The sequence below is a fragment of the Manis pentadactyla genome, chromosome 7 (genome assembly GCF_030020395.1).
Source record: "Manis pentadactyla isolate mManPen7 chromosome 7, mManPen7.hap1, whole genome shotgun sequence".
Classification (NCBI taxonomy): Eukaryota; Metazoa; Chordata; class Mammalia; order Pholidota; family Manidae; genus Manis; species Manis pentadactyla.
Window position 1 is genome coordinate 149,137,344 of NC_080025.1, and position 22,494 is coordinate 149,159,837.

General features: G+C 43.3%; 1 protein-coding gene across 5 annotated transcripts in view; it reads right to left on the reverse strand.

Annotated features, from left to right (window-relative positions):
* Positions 1-414: 414 nt before the first annotated feature.
* Positions 415-22,494, reverse strand: part of NCAPG2 (non-SMC condensin II complex subunit G2) — a 64,891-nt gene continuing 42,811 nt past the window's right edge. For 3 of the 5 annotated variants that reach the window (XM_036899642.2, XM_036899640.2, XM_036899641.2), the window contains 6 exons: positions 20,473-20,660; positions 16,911-17,051; positions 14,191-14,294; positions 13,293-13,393; positions 12,158-12,257; positions 415-802 (listed from right to left, as the gene is read on the reverse strand). In XM_036899642.2, coding sequence (XP_036755537.2) covers positions 751-802; positions 12,158-12,257; positions 13,293-13,393; positions 14,191-14,294; positions 16,911-17,051; positions 20,473-20,660 — 686 coding nt within the window. In that variant the 3' untranslated portion in view covers positions 415-750. Of the gene's footprint in view, positions 803-12,157; positions 12,258-13,292; positions 13,394-14,190; positions 14,295-16,910; positions 17,052-20,472; positions 20,661-22,494 lie in introns of those variants that run through there. The other 2 variants (XM_036899643.2, XR_005027574.2) reach the window with 2 other exon arrangements.

Here is a 22,494-nt window from a genome sequence, read left to right on the forward strand (position 1 = left end):
CCACAGGGTGCCGATCAACCACAATACAGAGCCTGCGGCTCACAGGGACAGGAACACACAGGCCTCCTGGTACCTGAGGGCAGGCGAGATGGAGGGCAGGCCACACAGCCAGGAAGCCTGGGGCCCATCCTCTGCTGATACCGGAAAAAGATGAAATAACAGTGCTTCAGTTCAGGCTGAATGACTTGGTTCTGTCACTCATATTTACAGCCACAGCCACCACCAGCCCCCAGTGAAGCAGCGTCAAGACCAGAGAGGAGCCGGTACAGGAGCCTGCACAGAGCTCCCGCCGATGCCTGCTCAGCCACACCCTTTGCTTTAGCACCTTCTGCTCTTGGTGGAAAGACAGGCTCACCCCAGAACGCAGCCCCTGTCCCTAAGGGGAAAACTTGTACTAATATGTTTTTTAAAGTGCACAAATAGATGTTGTCATTGCTTTATTACTCATAGTTTGCAAGCAATATAGTATATATAAAAGCCAAGTTTAAAACAGCTGGGTTTGCTATAAGCGTCTTTTTTTTTGCACCACGGGTTTCTGTACCACTGGAATTCTTTACCTGAAGTATATTGTTTATGCAGGCACTGGCAAAAACATAAGAAACTGAGTTTTCTACTCATACAGCTCCAAATAAATCCCCCACTTCTCCATTATTTGGGTTGGTAGCATTAAAAACGCTAAGAAAACATCATTCATTTTGTTTTCTGTGAGTCCTTTTTCTCCATTTTACGTGACCAAAGTGGTCAGCTCAGTCATGAATTCAGGAGCACTCCCAGAGTTCTTGAGGACGACTCGTAGAGGAATCTGAAACACGAAGACAGAAAGATCACAGACGGAAGTGGCCAAATCACCCAGACGCACATTTTCACAAAGTAACCCTAAAAATGCAGCCACATGTACTTAGAAAGTTGCGATGATCAGTCCCCATTTCACTGTTTCTATGTACGACTGAGTAAGAACCTTAGCACAGACGCAGCCCATGCACACAGCCAAGCAAATGGAGCTGCCATCACAGTCCCCTCAGCCAACAGCTCGCAGGGGCACCCAGGAAATTGCACAAATAAAACACTACTCTTTGATAAAATGTGCTCATGGCCATGTGTCCCGGGGGTGGATGCTTATTTACTCAAAAGTACTCTAATGAGGACCTACATCCTTACTCAGATACGGAGCATGCTCATCGGTGTGCACCTGCACTTCCCTACACAAGAACGGAGATAAGCCAAACTGTTCACCCCACTGGTAGACAGGCTACCAGTGAACCTACCACTCTGCCTGTTAGCTTTCCCACCTCCTCTCCTACATGCCTGTCCCCTAGGCTGAGCCCCCAAGGACTTTCTTTCCCGAACCTTGCAGAGGATCTGCTTCATATCCAGCGCACTCTCCACTCACTGAGCCGTAAAGATGCATTAGAGGCACGCTGACCTGCTCCCCTGCCTGTTACCTGCCCTCCGAGGTCCAGAGCACTCCCTCTGAGGGTTTGTGTGCCTAGACACAGAGGCCAGTCCACCCCTGCTCTCTCCCGAGCCCCAGTGCATCTGGTGTCTGCGTCCTGCCCCCCACCTACCCTGCCGCAGGGTCAGGCAGCACAAGTGCCCAGGCCACCTGAGACTTTCCAGCAGCCGCATCAAAGGGAGCAAAGCAAGCAGGCAAGGTTCACTTCAGCATATTTCACTGAACCCAGCATGACAGAACATGTCACACTGTGATCGACACAACACATCACTGAGGCGGCCTTTCCACTCTGTCCCCAGCATGGACCTGCATGTCACAGAGGCCACACGCCAGCTCAGGCTGGCCACGGTTCCACTTTGACCTGTGCCCACTGAAGGGGCCAGCACAAGTCTAGAAAAACTTCAAGATTTCCTCTGTACCCCTGGAATTCAGGAATTTTACTCAGGTTTGCTGAGGTATCACTGCCTCTCTCTGGGCCTTTCTCTCCTCATCTGTCGTTAGCCCCCAACTTCTCTTCACCAGAATCTGCTCTGTGTTGAGATATTCTTCCAACCTGGTTTTTTAGACCATCTGGAATCTGAGTTCAACAGGGAACCCCGTGCATCAGGGACATTTATATTTTTAATTCAACAGTTTTTGATTCTAGATCACCTTTCGGGAGCTACAACTGATTTCTTTCTTTAAAGACTCCTTAGTTGTGTGGCTGGCCCACCACTGTTGCTTTAAGAATAGCTGTTCCAGTGGTTTCTAACCGCTGGGCCACCCGGTGCCCTGCAGACACCTCAGGCGGAGGATGGAGGCCACCAGCTGGCAGCAAGAGGGCAAAAGGAACATCAGAAGCCTGACACCCCCACATCACCTCCAGCTCCCCGCCCGCGGTAACGGGAAAGTTCCCCAAACCGCGTCAGTTCTTTGGGAGCTGGAGACCAGGGTGCTCACAAGGAGCCGAGGTATAAACCAGAGGGGGGAAGTGCTACCACCCCCATAGGCTGGGAAGGAGGGACACATGACACATTAAACCAACACTCCAGAATCTAAAATTTATTTTTAATTACTCAAAATATTGTCTCCTTAAGTGAGTATGAATTTGGAAGTACTTAGGAGAAAAATGCTAGATTACCCTGGCAAAAGTTACTTAACTATAGAGTAACCGGCCACTCGTGTTGACCTGTGTTTAGCCCAGCAAAGATAATGAGGTATCATCCTCTCCCCACCAAGCCGGCACCCTGGGCTGAGGGTGCCCAGCGACATGCCCGGGCCACACCCAGGCCGCCCGCCCTCTGATTGCCAACCTCCCACACATTCAGCTTTGCTTTCGATTTGTCCAGCCCTCCACCACCTGGGAAGGGGTGGAGCGCACTGTGCAGACAGGAGAAGTAAGAGCCGTTTAAGGACAGAAGGAATGAAATGTGAACTCCAGAGCTGGAAGGGACAGAGGCAAAAAGGCCAATCATCCCCTGGGCCAGGGTCCCTTGGTGTGTCTGAGCCCTCTGGACCAGAAGGCATGCTCACCCACCTGCCACAGGCCCCACGGCTCTCAGCAGGCTGTGCTCACAGAGCACGGGTAGACAGAGCCAGTTTTTTTGAAAACCAATGAGATACACAATGCGTGTTTTTATTAAAGTGTTGTTTTATTTGTGTATAGCTTTAATCACCCACATGCACACCAAGGCCCACTGGGTACCAGTGGAGGTGGAGGCATGCTGCCAGCCGAGCTATAAAAAGCATCCAGCCCAAATTCCTTTTCCAAAGACTTAAAATTACATATTGTAGAATAAAATTTTATTTGTCAACACTTGATAACAAAAAAGAGGTCCCTTTTCTGGGAGTATGCCTTTCCTTCAAGGTCTGATAGCAAGGTCTGACGTTCGGGACTGCATACAGCACCACTGAAGTTGCCTACATAGCAACAAAATTAATACTGGCAAGTAATTTGTTTGTAAAATGATTATAGTTCATTTGCTCAGGGGGAAAAATTCTTAATATAACACAAACATTAAGAAATATTTATACATCTATAATCTAATTATAAATCTATTGCTATTTTCATACTATTTATGAAAGTAGTGAATAACCTACTTGACATTTAAATGCACCAGCACATCAGCAAATGCATGCCTTTCCTCCTGAGAAAATATGTCCAATTCACAGTATGCTACACTGAGTGAGGCAATTTAAGTGCAGTAAGAAGCATTTTTTATTTAGCACCCAACAGACCAGGTAACAAAATACTAAGCCTGCTAGGGAGAAGACTTGTTTGTCCCTTAAGAAAATGTTCACTTCTAAATAAATGCCCCATTACCTAAAATAATAACTGGTCCAACGGGTTCCCAGTATCTTAAACATGTTGATTGCCTTAATGTCTCTGCTCCAGCATTAAATCAATAATATTTTAAAATATAGTCTTAAGTCTTGTTTGCCTTCCGTTAGATTGGCCTTTTTAGACATGGTCATTCTGCAGTGTGCTTCCTGCATATTTAAGCAAGAAGCTGATGTCCCACAGTCCAGAGCCATTTATTTTTGGGGGATAGTTCCTCCTTAAAGGGAAAAACCCTTTTTTACCATCTGTGTATCAGCATAGTGGAGAAGATGGCATACAGTTATTGACTATGGAGAAACAAAATACCACATTTCTGTTAATATTCTCTGCGCTTCCAGAATGCAAGCTTTGAACTTCTAAGGCCTTGTTTTGTCTCAGTGTAACTGATATGATTAAAGCTCTGGGCAAGTGGAAATGAAAGAAATTTCCACAAGGAGCAAATGTCCTCCTTTCCTTGCAGCTTCAGAACAGTGCACACTATTCCACATCCAAAAAACCCTGGCAAATTTGTTATTTCTAACAACAAAATCTTACAAAATGCTTGGACTTCCAAGTGTTATCACATCCCATGAAAATAACTTATCATTTATACAGTTGATAATTCTAATGGTCTTATTTAATATTTGTGCTTAGTAAAAATACTAGAGTAGAAATTTTTTAAAGTTGAAAACAGGAACGTGATAAAGAATATCAATGAAACCGGAGGGTGGGGCCAAGATGGCGGCGTGAGTAGAGCAGAGGAAACCTCCTCCCAAAACCATATATATTTTTGAAAATTCAACAAATACAACTATCCCTAAAAGAGAGACCAGAAGATACAGGACAACAGCAAGGCTACATCTACACCTGCAAGAACCCAGCACCTCGCGAAGGGGGTAACATACAAGCCATGGCCTGGAGAAACCCAAGCACCCCTTACCCCAGCTCCCGGCAGGAGGAGAGGAGTCGGAGTGGGGAGGGAGAGGGTGCCCAGGACTGCTAAACACCCAGCCCTAGCCATCCGCACCGGAGTGCAGACACACAGTGCGAGTAGTACCGGATACTAGGAGAATGGGACAGAAAGACCTGCAAGTGGGTCCCTGCAGCTAGCGCCCTTGGGACAAAGAAAAGCGAGTGCTTTTTGACAGACTTAAAGGGACAGGGACCTCACAGCTGGACGGAAGCGTCCTGAGACACTCAGCCCAGCAGCTGGGAATCCCGGGGAACTCCGGGTGCCCTAATCCCCGGGGCGGCAGCGCAGCTCGGATGCCCCTCACAGAGATAAACAGCCTCCTGCCCGTTTCCCCTCCGATGCCGCTCCGCCATAGTGGAGCAGCAGCCTGAGGCAGCAGGGCAGAGATTCTTTCACAGCGGCCGGGCAAGAATTAGAAACCCCATCTGCGTGCAGCTGCCCAGCACAAGCCGCTAGGGGGTCGCTGTTCTCCCAGGAGAGGACGGCCACAGACCAGCAAGAAGGGACGTTCTCCCAGCCAACACATGCACCAGCTCCCCACAACTACCTCTATCGCCATGAAAAGGCAGAAGAATTTGATACAGACCAGACTAACCCAGACATCCTCCCCTGAGAAGGAATCTAGGGAGATAGACCTAACCAATCTCCCTGAAAAAGAATTCAAAATAAAGGTCATAAACATGCTGATGGAGCTGCAGAGAAATATGCAAGAGCTAAGGGATGACGTCCGGAAGGACATTACAGAAATGAAACAATCTCTGGAAGGATTTAAAAGCACAATGGATGAGATGCAAGAGGCCATTGATGGAGTAGAAACCAGAGAACAGGAACGCATAGAAGCTGACGCAGAGAGAGATAAAAGGATCTCCAGGAATGAATCAATATTAAGAGAACTGTGTGACCAATCCAAAAGGAACAATATCCGCATTATAGGGGTACAAGAAGAAGAAGAGAGAGAAAAAGGGATAGAAAGTGTATTTGAAGAAATAATTGCTGAAAACTTCCCCAAACTGGGGGAGGAAATAGAAGCTCAGACCACAGAAGTACACAGAAATCCCAACAGAAGGGACCCAAAGAGGACAACACCAAGACACATAATAATTAAAATGGCAAAGCTCAAGGACAAGGACAAAATTTTAAAGGCAGCTACAGAGAGGAAAAAGGTCACCTACAAAGGAAAACCCATCAGGCTATCATCAGACTTCTCAACAGAAACCTTACAGGCCAGAAGAGAATGGCATGATATATTTAAGGCAATGAAACAGAAGGGCCTTGAACCAAGAATACTATATCCAGCATGATTATCATTTAAATATGGAGAGATTAAACAATTCCCAGACAAGCAAAAGTTGAGGGAATTTGCGTCTCACAAACCACCTCTATAGGGTATTTTAAAGGGACTGCTCTAGATGGAAGCACTCCTAAGGCTAAACAGATGTCACCAGAGAAAATAAAATCACAGCAAAGAAAGCAAACCAACCAAATACTAACTAAAGGCAAAAAATAAAATCAACTACCCACAAAAGCAGTTAAAGGAAATACAAAAGAGCACAGAATAAAATAACCAACATATAAAGAATGGAGGAGGAGGAATAAGAAGGGAGAGAAATAAAGAATCACCAGACTGTGTCTATAATAGCTCAATAACCGAGTTAAGTTAGGCAGTAAGATACTAAAGAACCTAACCTTGAACCTTTGGTAACCACGAATCTGCAGACTGCAATGGTAATAAGTACATATCTTTCAATAATCACCCTAAATGTAAATGGACTGAATGCACCAATCAAAAGACACAGAGTAATAGAATGGATAAAAAAGCAAGACCCATCTATATGCTGCTTACAAGGGATCCACCTCAAACCCAAAGACATGCACATACTGAAAGTCAAGGGATAGAAAAAGATATTCCATGCAAACAACAGGGAGAAAAAAGCAGTGTTGCAGTACTAGTATCAGACAAAATAGACTTCAAAACAAAGAAAGTAACAAGAGATAAAGAAGGACACTACATAATGATAAAGGGCTCAGTCCAACAAGACAATATAACCATTATAAATATATATGCACCCAACACAGGGTGTATATATATATAAATATATATATCCCAGCATATGTGAAACAAATACTAACAGAACTAAAGGAGGAAATAGAATGCAACGCATTCATTTTAGGAGATTTCAACACACCACTCACTCCAAAGGATAGATCCACCAGACAGAAAATAAGTAAGGACACAGAGGCACTGAACAACACACTAGAACAGATGGACCTAATAGACATCTATAGAACTCTACATCCAAAAACAACAGCATACACATTCTTCTCAACTGCACATGGAACATTCTCCAGAATAGACCACATACTAGGCCACAAAAAGAGCCTCAGTAAATTCCAAAAGACTGAAATCCTACCAACTTTTCAGACAACAAAAGTATAAAACTAGAAATAAATTGTACAAAGAAAGCAAAAAGGCTCACAAACACATGGAGGCTTAACAACATGCTCCTAAATAATCAATGGATACACAGCCAAATTTAAATGGAGATCCAGCAATATATGGAAACAAATGACAACAACACAAAGCCCCAACTTCTGTGGGACGCAGCAAAAGCAGTCTTAAGAGGAAAGTATATAGCAATCCAAGCATATTTAAAGAAGGAAGAACAATCCCAAATGAATAGTCTAACATCACAATTATCAAAATTGGAAAGAAAAGAACAAATGAGGCCTAAAATCAGCAGAAGGAGGGACATAATAAAGATCAGAGAAGAAATAAATAAAATTGAGAAGAATAAAACAATAGAAAAAAATCAATGAAACCAAGAGCTGGTTCTTTGAGAAAATAAAGAAAATAGATAAGCCTCTAGCCAGACTTACTAAGAGAAAAAGAGAATCAACACACATCAACAGAATCAGAAACAAGAAAGGAAAAATCACGACAGACCCCATAGAAATACAAAGAATTATTAGAGAATACTATGAAAACCTATATGCTAACAAGCTGGAAAACCTAGAAGAAATGGACAACTTCCTAGAAAAATACAACCTTCCAAGACTGACCAAGGAAGAAACAAAATCTAAACAAACCAATTACCAGCAAAGAAATTGAAGCGGTAATCAAAAAACTACCTAGGAACAAAACACCCGGGCCAGATGGATTTACCTCGGAATTTTATCAGACATACGGAGAAGACATAGTACCCATTCTCTTTAAAGTCTGAAACAAAACAGATGAGGAGGGAATACTCCCAAACTCATTCTATGAAGCCAACATTACCCTAATACCAAAACCAGGCAAAGACCACACCAAAAAAGAAAATTACAGACCAATATCCCTGATGAACGTAGATGCAAAAATACTCAACAAAATATTAGCAAACCAAATTCAAAAATACATCAAAAGGTTCATACACCATGACCAAGTGGGATTCATCCCAGGGATGCAAGGATGTTACAACATTCAAAAATCCATCAACATTATCCACCAGATAAACAAAAAGAAAGATAAAAACCACATGATCATCTCCATAGATGCTGAAAAAGCATTCGACAAAATTCAACATCCATTCATGATAAAAACTCTCAGCAAAATGGGTATACAGGGCAAGTACCTCAACATAATAAAGGCCACATATGATAAGCCTACAGCCAACATCATACTGAACAGCGAGAAGCTAAAAGCTTTTCCTCTGAGATCGGGAACAAGACAGGGATGCCCACTCTCTCCACTGTTATTCAACATAGTACTGGAGGTCCTAGCCACGGCAATCAGACAAAACAAAGAAATACAAGGAATCCAGATTGGTAAAGAAGAAGTTAAACTATCACTATTTGCAGATGACATGATACTGTACATAAAAAACCCTAAAGACTCCACTCCAAAACTACTAGAACTGATATCGGAATACAGCAAAGCTACAGGATACAAAATTAACACACAGAAATCTGTGGCTTTCCTATACACTAACAATGAACTAATAGAAAGAGAAATCAGGAAAACAATTCCATTCACAATTGCATCAAAAAGAATAAAATACCTAGGAATAAACCTAACCAAGGAAATGAAAGACCTATGCTCTGAAAACTACAAGACACTCTTAAGAGAAATTAAAGAGGACACTAGGAAATGGAAACTCATCCCATGCTCTTGGCTAGGAAGAATTAAGATCATCAAAATGGCCACCCTGCCCAAAGCAATATACAGATTTGAAGCAATCCCTATCAAATTACCAACAGCATTCTTCAATGAACAGGAACAAATAGTTCAAAAATTCATATGGAAACACCAAAGACCCCGAATAGCCAAAGCAATCCTGAGATGGAAGAATAAAGTTGTGGGGGGGGGGTCTCACTCCCCAACTTCAAGCTCTACTACAAAGCCACAGTAATCAAGACAATTTTGTACTGGCAAAAGAACAGAGCCATAGACCAATGGAACAGAATAGAGAGTCCAGACATTAACCCAAACACATATGGTCAATTAATATACAATAAAGGAGCCATGGACATACAGTGGGGAAATGACAGTCTCTTCAACAGATGGTGCTGGCAAAACTGGACAGCTACATGTAGGAGAATGAAACTGGACCATTGTCTAACCCCATATACAAAAGTAAATTCAAAATGGATCAAAGACCTGAATGTAAGTCATGAAACCATAAAACTCCTAGAAAAAACATAGGCAAAAATCTCTTGGAGATAAACATGAGTAACTTCTTCATGAACATATCTCCGCGGGCAAGGGAAACAAAAACAAAAATGAAAAGTGGGACTATATCAAGCTGAAAAGCTTCTGTACAGCAAAGGACACCATCAATAGAACAAAAAGGTATCCTACATTATGGGAGATTATATTCATAAATGACAGATCTGATAAAGGGTTGACATCCTAAATATATAAAGAGCTCATGCACCCCAACAAAAAGCAAATAATCCAATTAAAACATGGGCAGAGGAGCTGAACAGACAGTTCTCCAAAGAAGAAATTCAGATGGCCAACAGACACATGAAAAGATGCTCCACATCGCTAGTCATCAGAGAAATGCAAATTAAAACCACAATGAGATATCACCTCACACCAGTAAGGATCACCACCATCCAAAAGACAAACAACAACAAATGTTGGCGAAGTTGTGGAGAAAGGGGAACCCTTCTACACTACTGGTGGGAATATAAATTAGTTCAACCATTGTGGAAAGCAGTATGGAGGTTCCTCAAAAAGCTCAAAATAGACATACCATTTGACCCAGGAATTCCACTTCTAGGAATTTACCCTAAGAATGCAGCAGCCCAGTTTGAAAAAGACAGATGCACCCCTATATTTATCGCAGCACTACTTACAATAGCCAAGAAATGGAAGCAACCTAAATGTCCATCAGTAAATGAATGTATAAAGAAGAGGTGGTACATATACACAATGGAATATTATTCAGCCATAAGAAGAAAACAAATCCTACCATTTGCAACAACATGGATGGAGCTAGAGGGTATTATGCTCAGTGAAATAAGCCAGGCGGAGAAAGACAAGTACCAAATGATTTCACTCATATGTGGAGCACAAGAATAAATAAAAACTGAAGGAACAAAACAGCAGCAGACTCACAGAACCCAAGAATGGACTAACAGTTACCTAAGGGAAAGGGACTAGGGAGGATGGGTGGGAAGGGAGGGATAAGGGCGGGGAAAAAGAAAGGGGGCATTACTATTAGCATGTATAATTAGCATGTAGGGGAGGGCATGGGGAGGGCTGTGCAACACAGTGAAGACAAGCATCTTACTATGCTGATGGACAGTGACTGTAATGGGGCTTGTGGGGAGGACTTGGTGAAGGGGGAGCCTAATAAACATAATGCTCTTCATGTAACTGTAGATTAATTATAACAAAATAAAAGAATATTAAATAATAATAATAACAAAATTTAAATTTAAATTTAAAAAAGAATATCAATGAAACCAAAAGTTGGTTCTTTGAAAAGATGAATAAAATTGATAAGCCTTCAGCAGGCTGAGAAAAAAAGAGACAAGACACAAATCACTGATATCAGAAATGAAGAGGGGCTTCACTACAGAGCCTGCAGAGTCCGAAAGAACAGCTAGGGTGCACTGTGGACATCTGCACCCACAAGCCTGATGGTCCAGGCAAGATGGGCCAGATCTTTGAAAAGGCACAACGTGCCATAACTCATGCAGGAAGAAAGAGACCGTTTGAACAGACCCGTATATGTTAAAAAATTGAAGCACTAATTATTAATATTCCAAAGCAGAAAGCACTGAGCCCAGATAGGTTAACTGGTGAATTCTGCCAAAAATTAAAGGAAGAAATTATACTAATTCTCTACAATCTATTTCACAAGACAGAAACAGAGAGAATACTTCCTAACTGATTCTATGAAGCAGCATTTGCCTAATACCAAAGCCAGAGAGAGGAAGGAGAAGAAAAAGAAAACTACAGACCAACATCCCTAATGAGCCCAGATGTAAAAATCCTCAACAAAATGAGGGCAAATCAAATCTACCAATATATTAAAAAATTATATACCATGATCAAGTGGATTTACACCAGGTATACAAGGCTGGTTCAATATCTGAAAATTACTCAATGTAATCCACCACATCAACAGGCCTAAGAAGAAAAATCACACTATCATATCAACAGATGCATATCAAAAGCTTTTGATAAAATCTAATACCATTCGTAATAAAAACTCAGTAACCTAAGAAGACAGGGGAACTCATCAACTTGATAAAGAACATCTACATAAAGCCTGTAGCTAACATTGTATTTAACAGTGAGATACTAGCTTTCCCACTAAGATAGGAACAAGGTATGGATGTCCCCTCTCACCACTGCTTTTCAACATGACACTCAAGTCTCCGAGCTGACGCAGTAAGACAGGAGAAGGAAAGAAAGGCATACAGGGTGGGAAGGAGGAGCTAAAGCTGTCTGCATTCATAAGTCAGCCATTTAGGATCTTGAAAGCCTTTCTTTAAAGAGGAACTGGCTAGGGAAAGTGGCCAGTTTTCCAGGTATATGTAAAATGAATTACCTAGTTTGGAGCTCTGTAACTCTTAACCTCAGACTAATTCATAAAACAGTGGGAAAACATTTTTGTGGCTGGTCTGAGAGTCAAACACAATTCATAATGGAGCCTACAGGAAACCGCACAGCATGTCAGATTAGTACACAGCAGCAGAAACGCTGTCTACAAACAGCCCAATGAACATGGGAGTTTTCATTTTTTAACACAGGATTAGGGAATAAATTAAACCCATGTTGAAGGGGTTTTGCTGACAGAAACATTTCTATTTTTACAACCCTCATTTTCTAACTACCTGGCTCCAAGCAGCAGAAGCGAAAATGTGATCTAAAATATGCCTTAGGAATAGCCAGCAGTTGTCAGATCATCACCCCTGGAGCTTACCAGGCACTTACCTTTCCAAGCTATCCTCTTCTAGAGTAATTTCCATGAATGTCTTTAGTTTTCTGTGAACAGTGGCTGCAACATCCTTCACTTTTGAACTCTTATGTTTACCTATGGGAAAATTATAGGAAAGAAAGAAAAAAGATTTAACACCATCACACACAGCAAGCACAGTGTTATCAATGAGGGCAGTTTCAGCGGGACTGAGCCTCCCAGCCACCATGAGCTAACCCCCTCGGCAGTCGCTACCCCCGTCACAGGCACTGAGGGTCTGACCAACTTGTGCGAGAGCCCCTCATCAGCTCTGCCCAAGTCACCAGACTGACACTCGCCTGAGCCTCCTTCACAGACGACAACCACCACACCTGAGGCATCATCTGCTTGGCAAGTACTTAAGTACCTGTCACATACGAGGTGCTCATCAGCACCCACACCTCCATGCTCACACCCTCCTGGTGGAGAACGTCCCCTCATTCTGCAGATCTCAACTCAGGTGACGGCCCCTTAGGGAAGCCCTTTCTGGGGCCTGACCTGGGCCAAAGTAGTTACAAAGTATTATCAGACATCTTCAGACATATATATTCAGGTTTCTGGGGGTAGCTTGCTTCCATAGGAGCACTCTCTATGTTTGACAGGTAATCTTAGAAAATAATTTCAACACCAGTGAAATAGCAAAAAGTATAGAAATTTAACAACAGTTCATCTACTAGTAACACTACTGTATTTTACACTGAGGTAAGCATTTTATAGGTGGCTCCAATTATTTTCCAAGCACTATTTCAACTAGCTGTGATATTCAGAATAGGCAAGGTTTAAGGCTTATGCAAAACAAGATACATTAAATATTAACCACCAAATATACAATCATTAGCAAAAAAAAATCCAGATTTTTTAAACATAGTTAATATATGAGAAATCAACAGTTCAATTCTAAGGTGCAGAGAGGGATATGTAATTGGGTCCAGTGGGGAAAGGTGGACAGGGACAGTGCTGGGAAGCACGGCCTAGCTGGTGTACAAGCTGGTACAGGGTTAGCCAAGCAGAGGGAGCCAGGGGACTTGGCAAACATGGGCGCTGAGCTCCCACACATTCCATAACCATTCTGTGTGCTATATCCCAGACAGTAAAAGAGAAAGTTTAACCAACCTTTATTAATAACCAAAATAATGTGCATTACAGCTGTCAGACATACAATGCCTTCAATATCGTCAGAAGTAACACATGCCTTTAATTCATCTAAAAATGATCTGCAAAAAATTAATAACATCCAAAATTACTCTACAGTATATCATCCTAATACTTAACAGAAAGACAAATATAGCCAAGACTCATCAACCAACTCATCTAGTTTTCAAGTAATGGGAAGTTGATTAGACTTTGCCATGCTTCTTACTGTAAGTTTGCCAAATCCTACAGACAATGAAGTCAGATGATGCTGCCAAAAAGAGAATGGGGGCTTTACGGTCAGTGAAGTCAGCTACTCTGTATGCCCACAACACACACAAAAAGAGTTAGTGTTTCGAAAGGTAATTCATAACTGTTAAAAACTATGCTTTTTAAAGTTTTCATTGAATGTATCAGCTTCTAAAACTCCACAGGTATCAGATATCTACAATTCCTCCCATAATCCTCGGCCCTGTCTGTGCCATGGCGAAACCAGCACCGTGGCCAGCTGACACGGGGATGGAGAAGACGGGCCCACGGTGTGCAGCCGCTCGAGTCTGAGTGTATCCACAGAGGGAAGCATCTGAGTGCACACTGACGTCTTAAATGTTTTCTTCCTGCTTAAGTTTACCTGTGATAAGCACAACTGGGGGACTATTTAGATGTATCTACCTTACAGGCAGTTAGGATTTCTCTTTGTATAAGCTAAATATTTTTAATCGCTGATAGAATGAGAGAAAATTGTAAGGAATGTTTTTCTCAAAGAAAAAGCATTCTCAAAAAATGTATCTTTGAGAAGTTTTGAGTAAAAGGAATAGAGGAAAAGCCACTGAGAGCTGACAGCACGTGAGAGTTTCAGAAGTAAGGAGAAAATGGTTACCTGACCACACTCGGAGATTTTATTATTATTCCTATTAAGCACCTTGAAAACGGGGGAAGCTCTGAAAGGCACTCGGAGGCAGTAAGCTCTTCTGCATCAGAAACCTAAAAAAAGTTTCAATCAGTGATTTACAAACTGAGGCAGGGCTAAATACTAATTTTACCTGTGGTGGGTTTCCTTCCAACCTGAGAAATTCATAAGAATGATTTTTGTTACCTGTGGAAATGTCTACAATAATTATGATTAATCTCTGATCACACACAGGGTGCCTTATTCAACTAGACAGAAGAAAGCAGATGTGTCAGTCAACAAGCCTTTTGTCAAACAGCCTTCAATTTGACACTGTTCCTGTAAATATTTTTACACTGAGCAAATCTGACTTGTGTGTGTTAATGTCAATCAGGTTTTCTGTTTCATTTTGGACTAGAACCTTCCTTTCGAGGGTGTCTGGCCTCCACACAGCAGATGCTGGCAGCTCCCCTCCCCAGCTGGGACACCCAAAAACAGCCCAGACATTGCCAGCGTCCTGCACAATGAAAGACCACTGGTCTGGGTGCACACAGGGGCCCTGCCTGGGCCTCTGCCCTTTGTGAGCAGCTCTGCGAGTTCACAGTCACCCACTGCTGGAATATGAACTTCACATGCATGTGGCTCCTAAGAGGGCCTCAGTCCTGAACCCCTGCTCCAGGTGGGCCCCACCTTTGTTACCCACCTGGACGCCCATCCCCTCACCTCACTCCACTGCTGCCCTGCCTGCTTCTTGACTGCCTTGGGCAATGTCACTTAGGCACAACTAGGGAGCACTTCCAATCGGCCTTAGCTCTGCCAGGACTCACAGTACTAATTCAATTAGCGTCAATCACCATATGTAAGAACTAGCACTGCTTCTGGTTAAAATACTCTACACCTTAAATGCTACAAATGCTTTCCTAATACAGTGAGACAAATGACTATTGACTCATTAAAATAAAGATGTATCCTGAGATTTTTAGCATGTTTAGAAGTAAAATACATGACAAGCAAAAGTGTAGGGGAGTACCAGCTGGATGTACGCACAACTTCTGCAGGGAGACTGGGACACAGCTGAAAATCTCTATAAAGAAGCCACTAAAAATTACATGAACGACAGTATAAAGTCAACACTAAAAACACTAGATTCATCAAAAACTGGCAGGAAAGGAAGAAAAGTAGGGGACTAATGAAAAACATCAAAATGGTCAATTTAAACCTAAACAGCAATAATTTCATTGAAATCAAATGGACTGAAACAAAAAATCAAATAGATTAAGCATTCCAACTAAAAGGCAGGGACTATAAGATTGGACAAAAACCCACTCATGTGGTGTTTGTAAGAAAAAACTTAAAGAAAAACAGGTTAAAGTAAAAGGGTAAAAGATATACGCTATGTCAACACGAGAACCGGCAACACCGTGGACGAGAGCGCCAGAGGGGCAGAGGTTCTCCCAGGAGCCGTGTGCATGTGAAGGCAGAGGCACCTCCCAGGAGGACAGGCAAGCCGTCAAGATGCAGCCAGGCTCCCCACGAGCCTGCAGGAGAGACACCGGCCAGCAGACCCAGCCAGACGCCGTGAACAAGGCACACGGCAGAGGTCGGCAAACCCTTTCTGTGCAGTAGCAAAACAGTATATATTTAAGTAAAACAGTATTTCCAGCTCTGCAGGCAGAGCTGTCCCTGCTTCAACTGTTCACTCTGCTGCTGTACCATCGCAGGAAACAGGTGTCCACATGCGCGTGGCTGTGTCCCCGCAGGACCTCGTGTTTGGAACAGACGGAGGCCAGCGTGGCCCGCAGACCCTCGGGTGATTTACAGCGGCTGGCTACAGAGCTCCCTGCACTGCTAAGCTCTAGTTCCCATGCTACGTACCACCTAGTAACCACCTTCCTGAATAGGAACGACCTCCTTCACACTGTAAGGAGAGCCTTAAATTCTGTCAGCACTTTAGAACTTAGTTAACTACTTTCAGTCACGGTTATATAACACAAAATTGATCTAACTTTCATATATGTATATTAACATAGTTCAGTGATACCCCTATCAGATTCGTCTTTCACACTGAGAAAACCACCGTTTTCACTGGCTGTCACTGTGCCATGCCCTCCTTGTCTTCGAGGCCCAATGTGGGCAAAGGGTGCTCTCCCATCTCACCTTAACAGGCGCTCTGATTGTGTCTTTCTAACCAGGTAGACTAATCCCTATCAAATGGGCTGCTGTCAGGAAAATGGCCAGTCATTAACAGAGCAGGAATGAATAAACTACCTGTTTAAGCTGCTATCAGAAGTTTAAGTTTCCTATGCTTAGAAATTAAAGTGGAAAGTAAGGTTTACACTACAGACGGCAGGGGGAGATATGAACAGCTGCAGAAATGCAGCCACAGGCAGACCGGCACCCTGCTCGGCATGGACCACAGCTGCCTTTACCAAACCAGGAGACAGGGCTTCGGAAATGGATCAACTTGCCTAATCCCTCAAGTGTGGCAAAGAGAAATGTTGCAGTGGAAGGCCTGGGTATTTTTAACTGAGAATGACAATTTCCTTAATATGTGTTCCCAGGAGCCATAGGACTTGGAGCCAGTGAAGCACAGACCACCCACCACACTCTGACCTCTTCAAAACTACTTGGAAAACATAAAACAAGCTGCCAGTAGAAAAGAGCATTTCGTAGAGTCAGAGACACTGTTGTTTCAGGATCAAAGACTTCACCTTTTGGAGCCGGTGACTTATCTCCACCACAGATGCAGCAATGACAGTCGAAAGCACACCCCGGTGAACAGGCGTGTCCATGTGCCAAGTCTGAACGGTCATTATAAACTCATGAAGAGGGGTCTGCACAGAATAAAGGAGCTACGAGAAAACACACAGTCATGTCAGTGGTTAAACAAAAAGACACTTTAAGAATGAGGACGGTCATCTCCATAGATGCTAAAAAAAGCATTCAACAAAATTCAACATCATTCATGATAAAAACTCTCAACAAATGGGTATACAGGGCAAGTACCTCAACATAATAAAGGCCATGTATGACAAACCCACAGCCAACGTCATACTTAACAGCGAGAAGCTGAAAGCTTTTCCCCTAAGATAGGGAATAAGACAAGGATGCCCACTCTCTCCGCTTTTATTCAACATAGTTCTGGAGGTCCTCCTAGCCACGGCCATCAGACAACACAAAGAAATAAAAGGCATCCAGATTTGCAAGGAAGAAGCCAAACTGTCACTGTTTGCAGATGACATGATATTGTACTTAAAAAACCCTTAAGTCTCCACTCCAAAACTACTAGAATATCTGAATTCAGCAAAGTTCCAGGATACAAAATTAATACACAGAAATCTGTTTCATTCCTACACACTAACAATGAACTAGTAGAAAGAGAAATGAGGAAAACAATTCCATTCACAATTGCATCAAAAAGAATAAAATACCTAGGAATAAAGCTAACCAAGGAAGTGAAAGACCTATACCCTGGAAACTACAAGACACTCTTAAGAGAAATTAAAGAGGACACTAATAAATGGAAATTCATCCCATGCTCTTGGGAAGGAAGAATTAATATTGTCAAAATGGCCATCTTGCCTAAAGCAATCTACAGATTCAATGCAATCCCTATCAAAACACTGACAGCATTCTTCAACAAACTGGAACAAATAGTTCTAAAATTGATATGGAACCCGAATAGTCAAAGCAATCCTGAGAAGGAAGAATAAAGCTACACGCAAGAGAATGAAACTGGATCATTGTCTAACCCCATACATAAAAGTAAACTCAAAATGGATCAAAGACCTGAATGTAAGTCACGAAACCATAAAACTCTTAGGAAAAAACATAGGCAAAAATCTCTTGGACATAAACATGAGCAACTTCTTCATGAACATCTCTCTCCGGGAAAGGGAAACAAAAGCAAAAATGAACAAATGGGACTACATCAAACTAAAAAGCTTCTGTACAGCAAAGGACATCATCAGTAGAACAAAAAGGCATCCTACAATATGGGAGAATATATTCATAAATGACATATCCGATAAAGGGTTGACATCCAAATTATATAAAGAGCTCATGCAGCTCAACAAACAAAAAGCAAATAAGCCAATTAAAAAATGGGCAGAGGAGCTGAACAGACAGTTCTCCAAAGAAGAAATTCAGATGGCCAACAGACACATGAAAAGATGCTCCACATTGCTAGTTATCAGAGAAATGCAAATTAAAACCACAATGAGATATCACCTCATACCAGTAAGGATCGCCACCATCCAAAAGACAAACAACAACACATGTTGGCAAGGTTGTGGAGAAAGGGGAACCCTCCTACACTGCTGCTGGGAATGTAAACTAGTTCAACCATTGTGGAAAGCAGTATGGAGGTTCCTCAAAAAACTCAAAATAGAAAAACCATTTGACCTGGGAATTCCTCTCCTTGGAATTTACCCAAAGAAAATAACTTCTCAGATTCAAAAAGACATATGCACCCCTATGTTTATCACAGCACTATTTACAATAGCCAAGATATGGAAGCAACCTAAGTGTCCATCAGTAGATGAATGGATAAAGAAGATGTGGGACATATACACAATGGAATATCATTCAGCCATAAGAGGAAAACAAATCCTACCATTTGCAACAACGTGGATGGAGCTAGAGGGTATTATGCTCAGTGAAATAAGCCAGGCAGAGAAAGACAAGTATCAGATGATTTCACTCATGTGTAGAGTATAAAAACAAAGAAAAAAGTGAAGGAACAAAACAGCAGCAAACTCACAGAACCCAAGAATGGACTAACAGTTACCCAAGGGAAAGGGACTGGGGAGGATGGATGGGAAGGGAGGGATAATGGAGAAAAAGGGGCATTACGATTAGCACGTATAATGTAGGGGTGGGACATGGGGAAGGCAGTATAGCACAGAGAAGACAAGTAGTGACTCTATAGCATCTTACTACGCTGATGGACAGTGACTGTAACGGGGTATGTGGTGGGGACTTGATAATAGGGGGAGTCTAGTAACCATAATGCTGTTCATGTAATTGCACATTAATAACACCAAAAAAACAAAAACAAAAAAGAATGGGGGCGGTACCACCCTCCCCAGCTATCTTAACTGCTTGCTCTCAGTGCTCACCCTTTCCCCCTCTGGTGCTGACTCACACCTCTTAAGCTCCACGGCTAGATGAGGACAGATAGGACAGAAGCTCTCTGGGAATTACCTTTACAAATTTCTTTCCCCAAAAACAAAGAAAAAACCCCAAGAATGGAAGTCTCAGTAATATTGATAAAGAAAAAAGAAAATATGAGACGTGACTATGAGGCATGTGCTCTGAATGAAGCTGCTCAGATGATAAAAGACTGGGTGAGAAATAAAGATTATGGCACAAACTGCCTTACATAAACAGGTCACAGGTGCTTGAACCAACTCGTCAAAACTGAAACATTTCAAATTACCTCAGATATGTACTAGGCTGGGGAAAATGTGGCCAACACCTTCAATCACCTCTATTAACTAAAAACAATAACATTTCAAGACTCCAATATTTCATAAACATCTTTCCATTATAGCATTTTAAAAAATCTTCATTAAAGAGGCTCATTCATATTCTTAAACCACGCCTTAGAAAAAACCATGGCCCTCTGTGACGACACTGTGATTTTGGGAGTGCAGCCAATCTGGCACATGGGTCGGCACCTCTCTCATGAGCTGCTCACTCGAGAACCCCACCTCACACCAGCTTTCAGTCGGCAAGGGGACCAGGGGCTTCCAGCTCTGTGACTCACCTATAACCTGGGGAAGATGGATATGCCTGGGAGGGCGCCTATAATGGGAACTAAGTCTTTGCCATTTACAAGAAATGAAAATCAGCATTCTCAAAAGGAGGTCCTACCTGGAAAGCTGTGATGTGGGACTGAGGACTTACAAGCTCCCTGCATTTAGTTTTCCACTTCCTGTCCTGCTTGGCAGGTGAGTTCTGTGCTGTGGGCCTCAGCCTGAACTTGGGAAAACCTGTCCCAGGACTGACAGTCTAGGTGGGCCCTCAGCCTCCTGCCCAGGGGCAGATGACACCACCTCTCTGTGTGCCATGCTACCAAGAAGGTTGGCAAGCACCACCTGAGGGGCACCTGGCAATCAACTCCTACACCCACCGCGCGCCACCTCACCCTGTGCCCCATGGCCCACACCAGTACTGAGCCAGCTGTGAGTGGGCATCCCAGGGCGCCCATACATCAGGTGAGCACAGTCTGCTTAACGTCCAGCCACCCTCTCCTGTGAGGTTGAGTACCCGCAGGCCTTCTTCTGGCTGCTTCTTGAAGCTCCGTGCCATACACTCCAGCATTTTCTGAAACACTTTCTGGACCATGTCAAACAGCGCTGTGACATCTTCGTCTGAGTTTGCTTTCTGCACCAAGGAGCTTCTCGCTGCCTCTTTCAGAATGCCAAGGAGTAACGAGACATAAAAGAATCCCTTCACTAGAAGGACAGTTGGAAAAAACAGTTATCTCATTACACCATTTAGTTGAAATTATTACACATTTTCACTTAACATATGCATATTCTGTACTTAAAAGAGACTGTTACTGGTAAGCCAATACCAAGCTGTATCAGATTAGTCTAAATTTTAACATATGTACATGAAACTTGCTTCTTTTTAAATTGTGAAACTGAATAGAGGGACCTTGCCAGCATGGAATGGGGAGGGCAGCAGGGGAGCTGACGCCCAGGGTGCCGCTCTGGCTCCCACTGTCCTGCCCAGCAGGTGTCTGAGCCCTTCAGCAACAGGCCAGCCAACGAGGGGCCACCACACCTCGGCCAATGAGCAGCCAGCACAGGCGGGACCCCTGGCTTCCGCCAATGGCGGAGCAGCCCTTTCTCTAGAAGAGCCTCTTCTCCTTTGGTCTCAGATTTGCTTGTGGTTTTGTCGGGGCTCCTGGTTCTGAATTTAATTCTCTGCTGTTCCTGAACAAGCTCATTTTTGCTGGAAAAATAGCTGACAGTTTTATTTTTTGGGTTAACAAAATATAAAACAATACCTTCAGTGACAGTAACGGCGCGTCTGCCTCGGCCACTAAGCGCCGTGCCCCCCGCGCGCGCGGACCCATGGCCCCTGGCACGGGGACTGGGGAACGCCTTATTTCGTCACGGGAGAGTAGCATCAACACCAGCTCTGCTAGCACAGTGGGGAGGGACGGCCACAGAGCCTTCACAATAGGACTAACGGCTCCCTTCAGCCAGCCCTGTTAAGTCTCTCACACTGCGGTTTATCGGTTCTCTTTCAAAAGGTCTCCTTTCCCGCAAAGGTCTCTGTGTGTGAGCCCAACCCTGCCGCGCCCTGGAGGGCTTCCATGCTCACCTGCCTCCATCCCACCTTATCTGTAAGCCCCGTCCTCAGGCGCTCCTACAGCTCCGACCCTCACACTGCCCGGACTGCTCAACCTGTTCGTCCGCACGCAGGAGAGCCTCCCCATTCAGACAGCAAATTCCTCTTGGGCAGGCACCATGCAGCGCAATTCCTTACGTACATTTAAAAACACATACTATATAAACTACAAATAAACACTTGAAGTGTGTCATATGCAAAAGCAGAGAAATAGCATTCCTCTTTAAGAGTATCATCCAGGCGATGAAGAGGCATGACCTCTTTGACCTTATACAGGGGTCATATGACCTTACAGAGGAGATGGGCCTGAAGAATCACACAAGCTCCTCTATAAAATAGATTACCCCAGTGCTAACTTAAGGTAAGTGAATGGCCATGCCCCAGTCCCATTCACCCATCTAATGGTCTATGGCACCTTCATTACCAGAACCAACGAAGTTTCTAAAACCTTCGCAAACATGAAGGAACTTTCAAGAACCAAATCTCTTTTATCTAAAAGAAGGGAAAGGGACACACACTCTGCCCATGTGCGGCACACAGGAGTCAGGCTGAGAGCACTGAGCTCCTTGAAGGAAGGTGCCCACAGCTCTAAGGGCCATGTCTTCAAGGCTCAAGGGCCCTGAAAGCAACGGGCCTCCCGTGAGCGCCTCACAGCCACGCGCATGGGGAAGCACCTTGCATGGTATCTTTAATTACTGACAAAAATCTGAAGTTAAAAATTCAGTTATATATTTCATTATATTCTAGCACTATGTGCCTTAAAACCAGATACATGTAGATACTGGTTAAGTAAAATACAACAAATTAGTGAAGACATGCCAGAATTCACTGCTATGAAGTCCCACTCGTCTTGGGAGCCATTAAACAATCCTCACACCCCACAGGGTGGCCAGCGCAGACGAGAACTCTTCTGTGAGCTTCGCAACA